Source organism: Anthonomus grandis, chromosome 10 (assembly GCF_022605725.1).
Source record: "Anthonomus grandis grandis chromosome 10, icAntGran1.3, whole genome shotgun sequence".
Taxonomy (NCBI): Eukaryota; Metazoa; Arthropoda; class Insecta; order Coleoptera; family Curculionidae; genus Anthonomus; species Anthonomus grandis.
In genome coordinates, this window is record NC_065555.1 from 26,423,821 (window position 1) to 26,440,243 (window position 16,423).

The window sequence follows — 16,423 nt, forward strand, 5'->3', positions numbered from 1 at the left end:
AAATGCAATAAAATAAGGGGTGTTCCATTTAAATTAAAAAAGTTGTGTATCATATTACATTTATGAATCACCCTGTATATACAAAAATATTTTTATGTTATGCACCTTAGACAGTAAAGAAACTTTGTGTAAAAATTTTTTTTTTGTATCACTGTATAAGGAGCTATCGTCCGTTATCGCACTAATGAGACACCCTGTATATCTAAGAACTGAGTTGACACCATTATAGCCATAATTTGCTCAGGCTATTGTTAAAAACACATAGTGGACTACTACATAAATCAATGTTATGAGCGTTTAAGACACTCAGAGATCTATCGATAGGAGAATGACGGCCATATTCACTTATGTGCATAGGAACATGATAAAGGTCAAAATTGCGTAGAGTTCTATTTGGAACATTAAGACCCACTTTAGAAAGAAGGTCAGGAGCATTAATCATGCCATTAACCAGCTTAAAGACAAAACAAAGATCAGCGTTCACACGCCTTTTGGCCAATGTGTCCAGGTTAAGTCTTACTATCATGTCCTCACGATGGTACTCGTCAAAGCTAATGCCCATTCTAAATGCAGCACACCGTAAAAATCCATCTTGCACTCTCTCAATCATATCTATTGAATTCTGATATAGAGGAGACCACACTACTGAAGAGAATTCAAGATTAGATCTAACCAGTGAGACATAAAGAAGTCTATAGGCTTAAAGAGAGAGATGTGAACTATACCTGTTTATAGTACCTAATACTTTTAGTTCCTTTAAAGTTATTTTAGAGATGTGGTGAACAAATCTTAGATGCTCATCGAACCACACACCCAAATCCTTGAATACATTCACATACTGCAAGGACTTACCAAGGATACTATATGTAGAATTGAATCTCTTCGAACCTCTATGAAATGATATGTAGCAATAGTTGAAAATATTGAGCCTCAATCCGTTCATCTTTGACCACTCACACAAAGCATCAAGGTCTTCCTGAAGTTTGGCTATATCATTCACCTGCTTAATCTGCATGTAGAGCTTCAGGTCATTAGCAAACATACTTACAGAACTAAGATTGATCACATTAACAATATCATTCACAAATAGATTGAAGAGCAGAGGGGCACAGTAAGATCCCTGAGGAACCCCTGAGACTACATTAGTAGGTGCAGAAGTACAGCCATGCACCTTCACACTCTGAGTCCTTCCTATCAGAAAACTATTTAGCCATGTTAAGAGGGAGTCATGAAAACCAGCACTTTACAACTTTGCCAGTAAGAGACCAAAGTTTACCCTGTCGAAGGCCTTGGAGAAGTCGGTATAGACCGCATTAGTCTGAACCCCCCTCTCCAAAGCCCCCAACAGATCACACTCATATTAAACCAAACTGCTGGTTGTGGATTTCCCAGAAGAGAATCCTGACTGTTCTTCACTAATGATTCCTTTGCATTGCCATGTTAGCTGACCGCAAGCCAAACTATTAAACAATTTGGCCAATGAGTTTTGAATACATACTTCGCGATAATTGGCAATATTCCCCCTATTGCCAGCCTTAAATATCGGCATGATGAAACTGTGCTTCCAAGCTTCTGGGAAGGTAGAGGTCCTGTAAAGACATATTAAAGATCATCTGGAGAGGCCTACTAATTGTATAAATACAGTTCTTTAAAAAGACATTAGGTATATTACCTGGCCCACAGATAAACTTGTTAGGTAATTTCTTAGGGATCTTAGAAAATACCTCCGAGAGAGTGAAGCGTCCGACAATAATATTATTGTAACTGGGAACCAAATTCAAGAGAATCAGGAATGGGATGAGTAGAGTTGTCGTAAACTGTAGCAAAAAACTTGCAATCAAATCAGTAATTGCTTCCCTAGACTCTGCCATTTCCTGGCTCAAAAACATCGAATTTGGAAATGCATTCCTCTTTCTTTTGTCATTAACAAACCTCCAAAAGTAACGACTATCATCCACCACTGACCGACCTCTCCACTTTACCAATATATTCACTAAAGCAACGATCGTGTTCACTGTTACATCGAGATCTAAGGGTCGAAAAACGAGCATAAGAGTCAGGTGAGGGAGTAGACGTATATTTCCTGTGTGCAGCATTCTTTTTACAAATTAAGTCTTTAAGTAAAGGACTAAACCATTTAGGAAAAGATGAAGACCTTAGTCTCTTTTTAGGAACATACAAATCAAGGCAATCGTGTAAAATATCATTTAACTTACCCGCAGCACCATCAACATTCAACCCATCAAAGTTCATACTCCAATCAATAGCCCCCAAATGAAAGTTAATAGCCCCAAAGTCGGCATTCCGAAAAACGAAATAAAATTCATCAAGCATTAGTGAAGATGAGTCAGTCTGAATATTAATATGATAAGAAACGTGGTGCAAACTATTACTAAAAATGCAGTCAACAGCAGCTGAAATATTAAGATTATGCAAATCAGAAAATACTAAATCTAAAAATGCTTTTCTGTTATTTGGTACGTTATTGCATATTATGATAAGAAAACAACAACTCGTAAGCTAAAAGAAATAAACTGGCTCAATGTGCAAAATAGAGAAAAGCTTCATTATTGTTGTTTCTTGTTTAAAAAAACAATTAAAAAACAATTATTCAGCCTACTTACGTAATAGACAGGAATCTCTAGACATAACCGAACAACACGCACGGTTTTAAAATTTGATATACTCCGTCTTGAAAAATTAGCACTGCAATTTTTCAAAGGTCATTTTCTTTCTGTGCATCAATGCTAATAAATACATATAATATTAGTGACTATGTTAACAAGTCTTTTCAAAGCTTCAAAAATAGATTTAAAACAGTATTGGTTGAATAATAAAATAGAGTACTTAATGACTGTGTTCAACTTAAGAACAATTTTAATTTTATTTTATCAATTTAATTGTTTTTGGATAGTACTTCTACTTTTATTTTATTTATATTGCTATTATTGTAGAATGTCATTTAATTTTTTTTTAAGTATTTGTATTGTTAAGTCAAGTCGGTCATGCCCTAGGTAGGTTTTGTTTTCTTTTTTTAAGTCTAAATTTTTATTTGTTTTTTTAAAAGTAGTTATAATAATAATGCAATTTTATGGGTAGTCGGTTAAGTTAACAGCATTCGCTGCCCTTCGCCGAGTATAAAATAAAGGCCTAATTTATTTATTTATTTTTATTTAAAGTACTAAGCAGCGCGACCTATCTATTTTAATTATTATAATGTTTAATTGAAATTAGTTGTGCCCGAAGATATGAATAAATTGACCTAAAGGGCTTTCGTTTACCCAAGCAAAAAATTAATAAGTATTCGTTTTTCTAAGTAAACAAAAAAAAAGATTTCCTTGCGGAATAAACAATAGTGAACATCAAAGAACTAATACATATAAAATCATACTCTCACACTTTTTAAGAAGTCGTAGGATGATACTCAGGACTGCAATTTGTCTACTGACATTGAGTTCTTGACTGGTCAGTGTCAATTAAATGGCCACGAACAAAAATGGCCACTTTTTCGAAATGAAACTGAGCAGGAGTCCATTATGTAAGGTATACAACTATGAAGACGAGACAATAGAGCTTGCTATTGCCCTACTCTCTCGTCAATATGCAACAGAATTCTCGGGATATATCACCCATTCCTTAAAGAGATCAGGAGATCCCTTGACAAGGTTGTCGCTCTCGGTAATTTATTGGGCTGATTGATCAGCTAAGGAAAGATCCTAGATAATAGTGAACATCAAAGAACTAATACATATACAGATAAAATCATACTCTCACACTTTTCAGGAAGTCGTGGGTTCATACTCAAGGCTGCAATTTGTCTATGGACATTGAGTTCTTACTGGTCAGTGTCAATTAAATTGCCACTAACAAAAATGGCCACTTTTTCGAAATGAAACTAAGCAGGAGTCCATTATGTAAGGTATACAACCTTGAAAACGAGACCATGGAGCTTGCTATTAGCCTACTATCTCATCAATATGTAGCAGAATTCTCGGAATATGTCACCCATTCCTTAAAAAGATCAAGAGATCCCTTGACAAGGTTGTCGCTCTCGTTAATTTATTGGGCTGATAGATCAGCTAAGGAAAGATCCCCTATATCTTCAACAAAGGCACATAATAAGCTTACTGAGGATTAAGTGTAGTCATATCAGTACTACGCTCTGCAGTTACAGATACAGAGAAGTAAATAAGTGTACTGCGGCCACAGGATCAAAGATCGGGGTAGCAGTAGCCGTGCGCAACAGGGCAGGCAACTCCGACTGAACCTGGACCTAAAGGCAACAAACTTACAGGCAAATAATTTGAATCCAAACCTGAGTCCAACTGATGAGAGAAGGGGCGCCAAAAGGCTGACCCTTCGCCATCATTACAGGAGATAACGCAGCAGCAAAAACTCTACGACAGTTTGAGACAGTAGGATCTCGCAGCCCTAACCAAGATCAAAATAGACCAGAGATAATTCTAGCAGAGAACATAGGCAGCCACGATGCTGCAAGAAGTGTAAGCCAACTTGCAATGAAGGGGGCCAGCAATAAACTCATAGGCCTAGAAACAAAACATGTCATCTGTGTCAGCAATAAAACCTAGAAAAGGAACATCAGACACTGGTTGGAACTGGAGCATAAAAACTATTGGGAACAACTGCTCAAGCCGGAACTACAAACGAGGCGCATCAACTGCAAAAGGTAACAGGGCTGCTCACAGGCCATGCACCCTGCAGGAAATACCTACACAAACTCGAAAAAATAGATACACACTCTTCATATTCTATGTTTCTGCATTCATCCAGACCAGGGCGACAACCCTGGGTGAAGCCAAACCCTCACTAGAGAGGTTAAGAAATACACCACTTGGCAAAATACTGAATCTTCTTGAAGTAACAGAACTGAACATGTGAAAGTAAATCTATGAGGCACCATAGGATTGCAATAGAGCAGACCGCAGTGCATGAAACCACCAAGTGGCATCACCCAGCGAGGAAGTGTTAGTGGGTAACCGATCACGGAGTCCCACACTACCGGGGGTTCAAGAACTACCGGTAGTCATTAAAAAAGAAAAACAAGTGATGCATTTTAAACGACTATTATTGTGATATACCTAATATCTTGCTCAAGGGCATTCGTAGTAACATTGGTCCCTTACACTATGTTCAACAAGTGTCGGTTGAGCATTCATTTTTCTTTCATCCTGTCGATCTTACCGAAGTAAAAAATGAAATCAAACGCCTAAAAAACCATAAATCATCTGGAGCTGATGGGATATCTTCGAGGTTGTTACTCTTTTTACCTGATTCAGCCTTAAATGCTTTAGTTTCTGCCATAAACAATTTTTTACATATTGGCATTTTTCCTTCATGTTTAAAAGAGGCAGTGGTTCCCCTCAGAGGCAGTGATCCCTCTTCATAAGGGTGGAGATTTGGATCAGCCTTGTAATTTCCGTCCCATTTCTATTTTGTCTACCCTCTCTAAGATAGTTGAAAAACTTGCAAAAAGCAGAATTTTGTCCTTTTTACATCATATCATATGCATACATCATATGGCATTTTGTCTGCAAATCAGTTTGGATTTAAAGCTGGCTCTGGAGAGTCATCGGCGGCAGTGTTTTGTGATTTATCCAAAGCATTTGACTGGGTGGATCATGGAATACTGTTATCTAAGCTCGATAAATATGGTCTTAGGGGCGTAGCGTTGCGATGGCTTGAGTCCTATCTATCAAATCGTACTCAGAAGGTTACAGTGTCTGGGCGTTTGTTTGCTTCTAGATCCCTAAAATGCGGCGTTCCCCAGGGTTCAGTGTTGGGACCACTGTTATTTTTACTGTATGTGGATGACTTGAGTTCATTGAAACTGCAGGGCAGGGTGGTTCAGTTTGCTGATGATACTACCATACTATGGAGCCATAAAAATTCTGATTATATTAAGACTTGTATCCTTGAAAACCTTCAAATTTTATCAGGGTAGTGTGCTTCTAACAGGCTCGTGTTTAATGTAAGAAAGACGTCTATTATGGGGTTTAAGTGCGATGTTCAGGGTCTGATGTTTGACAAAAATTCCCTCTTGCAGAATAAAGAGTGCTGCAAGTTCCTAGGAATTACCATTGATGGTCGCCTTCGGTTTAAAGATCATATTTTACATTTTGCTGGGAAATTATCTTCTGGATGTTTTGCAGTAAGAATGGCAAAACAAGAGGTGGGGGGGGGGGGTGGTTGCACGTTCAGTGTACTTTTCACTTATTGAATCTCATATTCGGTATGGCTTTCCTCTTTGGGGTTAAACTAATAAGAAGCTACTTAACATTGTCTTTGTTATTCAAAAAAAAGCAGTTAGATACCTGTGTTCTGCTAAGTTAAGAGATTCTTGCAAACCCCTATTCATTTCTGAAAAAATCCAAACTCTTTGTTCACTCTTTATCTTAGAAACAGCTGCTCTTATTCACAAAATTCCCAAACTACCCTCTGACACTGGCCATTTGACTCGTCTTGTAAATGATGTGCCCCTACCTATTCCTACGTCTTCCCTTACCAAAAACTCATTAATTTACATAAGTAAAAAGATTTACAATCATGTTCCTCTATATGTTACACATATATCGGATGTTAAGAAATTTAAAAGAGAATTAAAGACGCTTTTATTGGCTAAGGCATATTATAACCTGGATGACTTTTTTAATGATAGGTTTTAACCTTGGACATGTTGGAAAGTTTTTTTTCCTTTTTTCTTCTCTAGTTTTGTCAACAAGTTTACCTTTATTTAGTAATTGATTGTTTTATTTAGTTATCTTTAATTCAAGTATGTTCAAAAAGTTTTGTCTTGTGTTGAAATTGTATTTTTGTTTTGTTTTTTTAGCTTGTAGGATGCTTGTACACAAGATTATTCTTACGTAATATAGCATATTTTCTTTCTTTCTTTCTATTTGTTATCAGACTCGTTAGAAATATGTTGGCCTAGCTACATAAAGGATTTAAAACACACCCCATTGAAATCAATATAGGGCACCGTAGACTTAAATTGTGATATGGTACAGAAAACGGCTTGGTATTTTATAGGTGAATTAGGCTGGCATGGCACATTTTGTAATATTTAGGTCCTGCAAAAAAGGCATTAGGGAGAGTAAGCCTTGGAGAGTCGCCTTTCTTTTACTAGAATGGCATTCTACCTAAAGAGGGTAAATGAGCTTATAGCAGAGATAAAAATTAGGGTGACCTGGATTTGCAGAAAAAACTTTTAAACCTACCTGTTAATAAGATTTTATTTTAATTTGTATTGAAATTGGAACTAAACATTGAAAAACTCTGTTTAGTGTACGAAAATATATTCTATTTTTTTAAATCAACTCTATTTTAATATATTAATATTATTCGGAATAACTATTATTAACCGACACCTCACATATAAAATAGTTTTAAGGGGCAATAAGAGACATATAATATCCTTTTAAAATCTTTATTTAACCTTTTAAGTAATTTAGAACGGAAAGTATTATTTTTATTAATATATTTTTGGTATCACCCGAAAGGTTTTACAATTCCGATCAAAATATACTATATACAAGATGATCACTTTCAATGTAATTACCATGGGATTAGATAGATTTTTTTTAATCTTCAATTCTTTCTCAAGTTATTGCAAATAAGTTAGTATTACTTTTATTTTTTTATAAATTTTTTAAAATATTTGACAATATTCATGAAACATTCACTGAATTTACATTATTATCCAACAATTTCTTTCATACTCATAAGTACACTTAAAGTGATCACTTATAGTTTTCATCTGTTAAGTAGAGAATCCGATGACAATATATGCAAATATAAATTATGATTATGTATACTTATGTATGTATACTTATATAAATGTATACATATATAATTTATTACGGTTGAAATACCTTAATACGTATTCTAAACTAAACCAAATGAGATTTTTCTCGAAAAGGATCTGGTGTCTAAATAACTAGTGATTTTTAAATGGATACAACACATTTTATAAAAATGTATATGTAAGATAAGTTGCGATGATATTAGTTTTGAAAAAATGACTATAATGAGTATAACAGTAATTAAGACCAATTTTTATTGGTTATTTAAAAATCGTAAGAGTCGTTTTCGCCTTTTCGTACTTTGAAAATGAATTTGTAAATGATTCCAGCTAGGATGCCTCCGAGGATTGGTCCGACCCAGTAGATCTAAAAAAGGAAAAAATAGGTTACAAAAATTAAAATTAGGTTAATTTAAGACGAAAATTTGTCCTTAGTATGAGATTTTTTTCATATTAATATTTGTTTTAATAACCCTTGAATATACCGGTATGGAAACGAAAGCCAGAATTTATTTTTATACCTTCTTTTATTTCCATAAAATCAGATACCAAGAAACAAGTTTGAACAAGAAAAGCAAGAAAATATTTAATACAAAATTTCAATTGTGAACACGAAATTGATATGAAATATATGGTCATAAAATGATTTGACTCGGATTATTTTATCCATCATATTTGGAATTATATTTCAATTCCTAAAAGTGTATCTGTGGCTTAATTATTCCATAAAATTGCAATAATTAAATAAATAAAATTATTTTTCCTAGGGCAGCAAACTTACCAAACTTTGTATACTTTAAACAAAACTTAGTGCCGTAGCTTTTTTTTATTTTTGAATATTTACTGCCTTTTATTATACCTACTCTTCTTTAAGAAGAATTTTAATTTTTTTTTCAGAAAAAAATATTTTATTTCCTTCATATAAAATATGTTTAGGGATTTTGGCCAAAGAACAATGAATAAATGAAAAATGTGAGGAATTTGAAGTGCTGAAAGGAAGAGCATAAGAAAATAAAGGAAATGGTAGAAAGAAACAGAAAATGTAACCTGTGTGTTGCTAAACTTGACGAATATAACAGGGCAGTTGTAAGTAATAAGAATTTTGCAGTAATAAGACTTCTGATTCTGAAAAAAGCAACCACAAATAAATACGATAAATTAGATTTATAAGTTTAATGAGTCATCTCCTCAAAATCATTCATGCAATGATATTTTCGACAGAGAACGGAAGCTCTAGGCCCTCTGGCAAAATAAAAGGAAACAAAAAGTCCTTTGCCTGGACGTTTTGTTTCAAAAATGTAGAGACCAGAAAGGAAGGTATATACATGCTTTATAGATTATAAAAAAGCATTCGATCGAGTAGATCATGGGAAACTTTTAGGGATATTAGAGTTTGTTGTTCGTTGTGCACCTTGTATCCTCTACTGCGACACTACTGCTCTAGGAATAACCAGCAACTATACAAAAAGGTGGCAAACCAGGTTGTATTTTTTCGCCAATGTTATTTAATTTACACTCTGAACATATTTTTAAGGTGGCAGTAAAAGACGCAAATGATGGGTCTAAGGTCAACGGTAAAACGCTTAACAACCGTAGATTACAGGTATGCTGATGACCGCGATAATAACTAATAGTCCAGAAGCCCTGCAACGCTTGCTAAACCAACTTACTACAATCGGAGATCGTTACGGCCTTAAAATTAATACCACTAAAACAAAAATCCTTATAATATCAAAAACTCCAGAACCACCAGTAGATATTAGTATTTATGAATAGAAGTGGTTAATAAATTCAACTATTTGGGGATCTGGATTAACAATATTCTGGACCCAGAAGTAGAGAATATAGCCAGGATCAAGCAAGAACCTACGGTCAACTAAATGCGGTCACTATTGTGTAATGCAACTCTAAGTCTGAATCTTAGATATCTTTTTGTGAAATGTACACGCAGTCTTTCTGTATGACTGTGAAGCGCATACCTTAAAGGCGCCATTAATAGAATAGAAGAGAATAAAAGCCCTTGAGATGTGGAGACTTTTTAAGATATTTTAGACGGCGCATGTCATAAGCGAGGAGCTGGAAGTACGAGAGAAAATTGATACACGAGGTCAGAAAAAAGAACACCGCCTATTTGGGTCATATAATGTGTGGAAGAAAATATGGGCCCTCAAAATTAATTTTTGAAGGAAAAGTAGATAAGCATTTATGCTTAAAAAGCATTAGAGACTGGACTAGTACGGATGCTCACTCTCTATGTTAGAGTGCCGAGGATCGTAAGGATCTTCTCCGATACTGTTGCCAATCTTTATAGATGAAGACGGCACCCTAAGAAGAAGAAAGGATTTTGCCGAGAGTTCATGACATAGAATTCAATCATAATAATAAAACGAAATCAATTTATTAGTTTTAATGAAAAAATGAAATAAAATTTAAACAAAATTAATTGAAAATAATAGCCCAGATTTTAAGTTTTTGATGAACGTTTCACCTCGCACCTAATTGGAAGTTATTTGTACGAAACTCTCGGCGGATGATGTGAAAATTAGGCCACACAGGAATAATCCTTCCGATATTTGACAGTAACCTCAACCAAATGAGCTACTTTGCAAAAAGTGATCAATGGAAAAAAGTTAGCTAAAATCAACAAGATCAATGGAAAAAAGCTAGCAATAGTAAACAAGACAGTTATTTGATGTAGATAAGGCTGATTAGCCTAAAATTTGCAAAGGCTACTAGCTGCAGTGGGGAACAATATCTCCTAAGCTGAAGTATTAATTTTATTAATATATGATTGGAAAATCCTAAATCGCAGATATCGTAATACATTTGCATCTTCTGACATAGCCGAAACTTACTAAGCCTTTCATGGATAATAAAGTGACCTCCAAGCTAATGCTAAGGTGTATAAAAGTCCTATATAGACAGGTGAAGGAGACCTGTAGGCAATAGTTTGGCTGGGTGTCTAGCCTCTTAGATAATGCTGTTAATAAAGAGATAGCGCAAAATGCGCAACTACCAGTGAGTTATGAATTTCCATTACGTATAACAACATTTGTACCTATCGCACCGCTAAAGAGACAAACAGCAGCCTAAAAAGCTAAGGCACACACAACTTGTCTTTCTACCGATCTCATCAAACTGCACCTAACCACACATAAAATTTAGCACTTAAGAAGTCACCTCCACATCTTAATGTAGTTGATATTGGAAAGAAGAAGAAGAAACTATATACTAATTTATCGGGGAGTAACAGGCACTCACACTAACATATGCAAGTTGGATTAAATCGTTTCATTTTTTCTCCAAGCCTATTTGCGGTTAAGCATTGTACATTCATTTCGTGGTGGCTCTTTAATTGAAGAATCAATATTAGGTCCACAAGAAATAAATACCAACTTTACTTTTTGACTCTTTTCGCCTCCCTTCCCCTTAGGGACTCCCCAGAGAATTTACACTACCTCGTTCAAATGTCTGGGCAATCTTTAAAGTTCGTCTAGCAAGATTAAAATACTCAAACTTAAGCAGTTGAATGGCTATGGTATTAGGAACTAGTGTTTGGGATGTGCTGGACACGTAGGGTAGGAGAAAGACATTCCCGACTGTGTCAGGTATTAGGATACAGCGGAGTGGAGGGAAATGAGAGGGCGAACGAATTCGCCAGGCATTCATCATCTCTTTCACAGATCAGCCCCGAGCCATACCCTAGACTAGTAGTAAGGGTCGGGGAGCTAGAGCTCGGCAAGTAGGCCCAAACAGTCTCTTTCCGCAGCCCCAGAATTACCCACCCTTACACCTCCATTCCCAATATGCGATCTTACTAAGTCGACCCGTCCTTTCAATAAAGACTTGCACGTTGTCTCCAGTCCAGATCTTTAAGATCTTCCTATTGGAGTGTCATTGCTCCGAAAGTTGTTCTTCTCAGACGGCTCCACCTTTTACAAACACCTAGTATGTGGTATGAAGTTTCCTCCCCTGTACCGCAATTTGGGCAGAGCGGATTTTCTCTTTTAACAAGAAGGTGTAGATTGCCTTGCCACAGTTGTGACTAGTTAGGATGCTTACCAAGTCTTTGATATCCTGTCGGGTCTTTGCTAGCAGTCGCCTTGCTTTAAAACTCTTATGTTCTATGCCCTAGATGTGGCGTAGCAGAGAAAACGGCATATCTTTTTATAGAAGAATGCGCAGGATAGGTTAGGATTAGCAGAGGAACCATGAGTTTTTCCTTCCTGCCGCGAGAAGAACTAATGGACCTTTACTGGGACGGCTTACTTTCTTTCATTAGGAGGACTGGTCGTATACTTAGAGAGACTAGGAAGGGTGGCTAGCGGGCCACTTACTTACTTACAGCCATACACTGTCTACTCCCACCATTACAACTACCAGTCTCTGGACACTATCGGTGAGACACTACAGGTTTATTAAATAACCTAGCGCAACAGCCTATGAATGCCTACAACACGGTAAGGATGTATAACTGTTAACGCGTGTTTAATGTTTCTCTCTTATTATCAGTTTTTGTCACAGTTTATCAAAGTGCTATAAGTTGTGTTTGATATCTAAATGTGTGTTTTTAAGTGCTTAATTTGACTGGCTATAACTAAAGTTAATCCCTAGAACAGAATTACATAGAATCAATAAAATGCCAAAGACAGAGGATTTTTAACAACAATACATTGGAATTTCTATTATTGAAGGAACATTCCTACAGTAAATGGACTTCTACCGCTAATATTAGTGTAGCAAATTTTTATACTTTTTAACTGATATTAGTGCAGCGTATTTCAGCTGAAATATTAAATTTTAGTGCCTCTTTTTTAATAGCAAATTGTTTGTGTAACCAGGAAGTAAAGGATGACGGAAGTGTTTGTCTGTCCTTATTGTAATCGCAAATGCAATCGTAATCATGCAGTTATTGAGTGTTCTAGTTGTTTATCGTGGGTTCATAAAGGCTGATCCTTGTTAACAAATACGGAATACGATCTATTGGCTCGGAAATTTAAGAAAAACGGGTCTCATAACTGGAGGTGCAAAAATTGCAAATCAAATGTAAACAAACGTCTTTCTGCTGGCTCGGGCTCTGACATCGGTCATAATATCACTTCTGTAAGTGTTTCTGGAGACACTGAAAGTCTTAAAAGTGAGGTAAAACTAAAAGAGCAAATGGATAGCCATTTAAAGAAACAAAATACTTCGAATAAGGACATTCTTACAATTATGGTCAGCATTATTGACCTTTTATTGAAGCAAAAACAATGTTTGGAAGGCTCTTTGAAGGAAATTAATGAGAATGTAAGACTTAAAAATGATCGAATTGACGCTCTGGAGTCGAAGATTGAAGAACTTAGTGTTAAAGTCTCTCAGCTTAAGGCGGGTGGAAACAGACAAGAAACAACAAATGCCCCCCTAAACCACTTGTCTGCAGTACAGCAAGTGGACATGTACTCTGAAATTCAAGAGAAATCCTCCCGTTCAAAAAATATTATGGTATTTAATATTAATGAAAGTCGTTCTGAGGTGACCAAAGATAGAATAGATTATGACAGAACGCAGATACTTGAGGTCCTAAACACTCTTAACTGGCCTGAAATAACTAACTTCAAAGTCTCTCTAGTTGGAAAAAAGGGTGAGAGGTCTAGGCCAATCAAAGTTACATTTGCTGAACCTGGATCTGCTCTTGCTTGCCTAAAACGCAAACTGAGGCTTTATACCACAACTGTACGCATTAAACCTGATCTGACCCCAACTCAACTAGCCCATTTAAAGCAATTATACTCAGAACTAAATGAGAGAAAGGCCAATGGTGAGAATAATATCGGCATTAAATATAAAAATGGTAATCCGTTTATCACCAAGATTAGCTCCTCTTCAAGTGATGGTCAGTCAAAAAACGGAGTTTAAACCCCCTGAAAATATATTATCAGAATGTTGGTGGTATGAAAACGAAGATCTCAGATTTTAAACAAGCTGTGGCCCTGATGTTATTATTTTAACTGAAAGCTGGCTTTCGATCAATATAAATGGCTCCGAAATCAACATCAGAGGATATTCAACATATAGAAATAGAAAAAATAGGTGTGTGCTGACAAGTGAAAAGCAGTATGGTGGAGGAGTCGTGATGTTTGTCAGGAGCTCACTTTGTCCCAGGCTAGTGAGGACTGATTTTGAATCTGTTGAACATTTGTTTGTTTGTTGCAATTATGGAGGTACCCAACTTATTTTTACAGGAGTTTATATCCCTCCTAATTCTGGCCTTGATGTTTATCAACACCGCTGTGATACTGTAGAGCAAAATTGTTACAATAATCCATCATCCAAATTAGTTCTGTGTGGAGACTACAACCTGCCACATGTCACATGGGGCAGCCATGAAGATCGATTAACTGTAATTGGTCAGCCTGTGGGCCATGCAACCTGTTTAGTAGAGTCCTTTACATTTTTAGATCTTAAGCAATTAATTTCTGTTCCTAATGGACGTAATGTTTACTTAGATTTAGTTTTCAGTCATTTTAAAGAAACCAATTTTATGCGAGCTATTGATTATCTGTTGCCTGAGAGTATGCACCATATTCCTTATGTTGGTGAGATAGCTGTTATGCATCCCCCTCAATTGAAAGTAGAGCATACTTACCTTGATTTCAAAAATGCCATTTATATTGGATTTAACAGCTTTCTTTCCAGTATACAATGAGGTAGTCTTTTTCAGAATAAAAGTATTCAACTCTGTAGTGACACTTTTTATGAAATCATTAATCTGGGTCTAGCTATGTTTGTTCCAATAAAGTGTACAAAAGCTCCAATTTTCCTTCTTACTTTACCTCTGAATTGAGGACAAAAATAATATTTAAAAAGCAAGCACACCAACAATATAGAATAAGCGGCTACCAGAGGGATTTGCTATTATTTGCTGCAATGCGGTCTGAAGGTAAGATTTTGGCCAAACAAGATTATAACAACTATTTAATCAACACTGAAAGCAATATTACTGGTAACCCTAAAAAGTTCTGGTCATTTGTTAACCAGCAAAGAAAATCTCACAATCTACCTACCTGTATGTTTTATAATAACAAAAGTGCAGATAATAGTAAAGATATAGCTGATTTATTCGCTTATTTTTTTTCTATGTTTATTGCAACAGTAATGTAAGAACTCCCAATTTTAGTTTAGAGAATAGGCTTGATTTTTCTATTTGTGATATTGGCTTGTCTGAGGTATTTGATGAACTCTCTAAATTACCTAATAAACTTTCCTGTGGACCTAATAAGATACCTGAGTACATGTTAAGAAGACTTAAATATAGTATATCACTTCCTTTGTTTTTGTTGTTTAATAGATCTATATCAGAGGGTAAGCTTCCAAATATATGGAGATTAAGCTATATAATCCCTGTGTATAAGTCTGGTGAGAGGGATTGCATTGAGAACTATAGAAGCATCTCAAGGCAGTCTGCTGTTCCCAAGATTTTGGATGATATTATATGTGATCAGCTTAGGTGGGCGTGCAAGGGGGTGTTTGATGAGAGGCAGCATGGGTTCATTAGTGAATGCAAATCCAAGACTCAAATTACTTAGTTTAATTTAAAAGATATATATTATAGAAACTAGCAGCCATAGTATAGCTAGATACAGCCAAGACCAAGCCAAGGCAAAAACTGGACGGCCAAACATTAAACATTTAAACCTTAAATTATTCTCATAGGTGGTCCTAACATAAAACCTTCTAGTATATCCTAACATTTAATTTAAACTATTTATGAATAATAGTTTTTCTCATCTTTAGTGATGCAAAGAGACAGTCAAAATATAGTCCTGTAACTGTATTAGTTTTGATTTGGTAAGTTTATATAGGTAAAATTGAAGGCTATTGTGTTGGAATACCGAAAGGTAATTTGTCAACCTAGTCATGTAAGAAGTTATCTCATCATCATAGTAGTTTTCATAATGGGTTTTTCTTAATATTAAGCAGTTTAGTGTAACAAAGCACGATACAGGGACACTTTTTCATCCAAAACTATAAAATGTACTATAATTATTTTGTAGAAATTATTAGTTGTATTAGTGTCCTAAAGTGATTCGTCTTCTAATTTCTTACATGATTTAAACAATTGTGTAATTGGCAATTGCCAAAAAAAAATCGTCAGTGAAAATAACAGACATTCATTTTTTCCATTGAAGAAAATTATTAAATTATTGGAGTGTGGTAATTTTTATATGTCCTTATCAACATAGTACAAAAACCTACCTACTTGATACAGTAGAAAGACGGTAAAAATAGCAACACACAGAACATTTAAAACACACATACCAGTCAGCTTATTTCAGATCTGTAATAAATACAGGAACGGCGAGAAAAAATTTTCAATTTTTCAATATTGTGCCTGAAATATATGTTTTTAGAGCTTGAGCAGAACTAAAAATTAAATTTTAAATTCTTAAAGGTATCATGCCGAATATAGAATTTACTCACTTTGTAATTGTCAATAAATAAAATACTTACCCAGTGGTCGTCCCAAGAATTCATGATAACACATGGCCCTAGTGAACGTGCGGGATTTACACTGGAACCAGTAAATGGTACCTAAAAAATATAATATTAAGGTAAAATACG

General features: G+C 35.4%; 1 protein-coding gene across 3 annotated transcripts in view; it reads right to left on the reverse strand.

The window, feature by feature from the left end:
* Positions 1-7,961: 7,961 nt before the first annotated feature.
* Positions 7,962-16,423, reverse strand: part of LOC126741743 (aquaporin AQPAe.a) — a 247,416-nt gene continuing 238,954 nt past the window's right edge. For all 3 annotated transcript variants that reach the window (XM_050448290.1, XM_050448289.1, XM_050448288.1), the window contains exons 5-6: positions 16,313-16,393; positions 7,962-8,186 (exon numbers count right to left, since the gene is read on the reverse strand). In XM_050448290.1, coding sequence (XP_050304247.1) covers positions 8,085-8,186; positions 16,313-16,393 — 183 coding nt within the window. In that variant the 3' untranslated portion in view covers positions 7,962-8,084. The remainder of the gene's footprint in view (positions 8,187-16,312; positions 16,394-16,423) is intronic.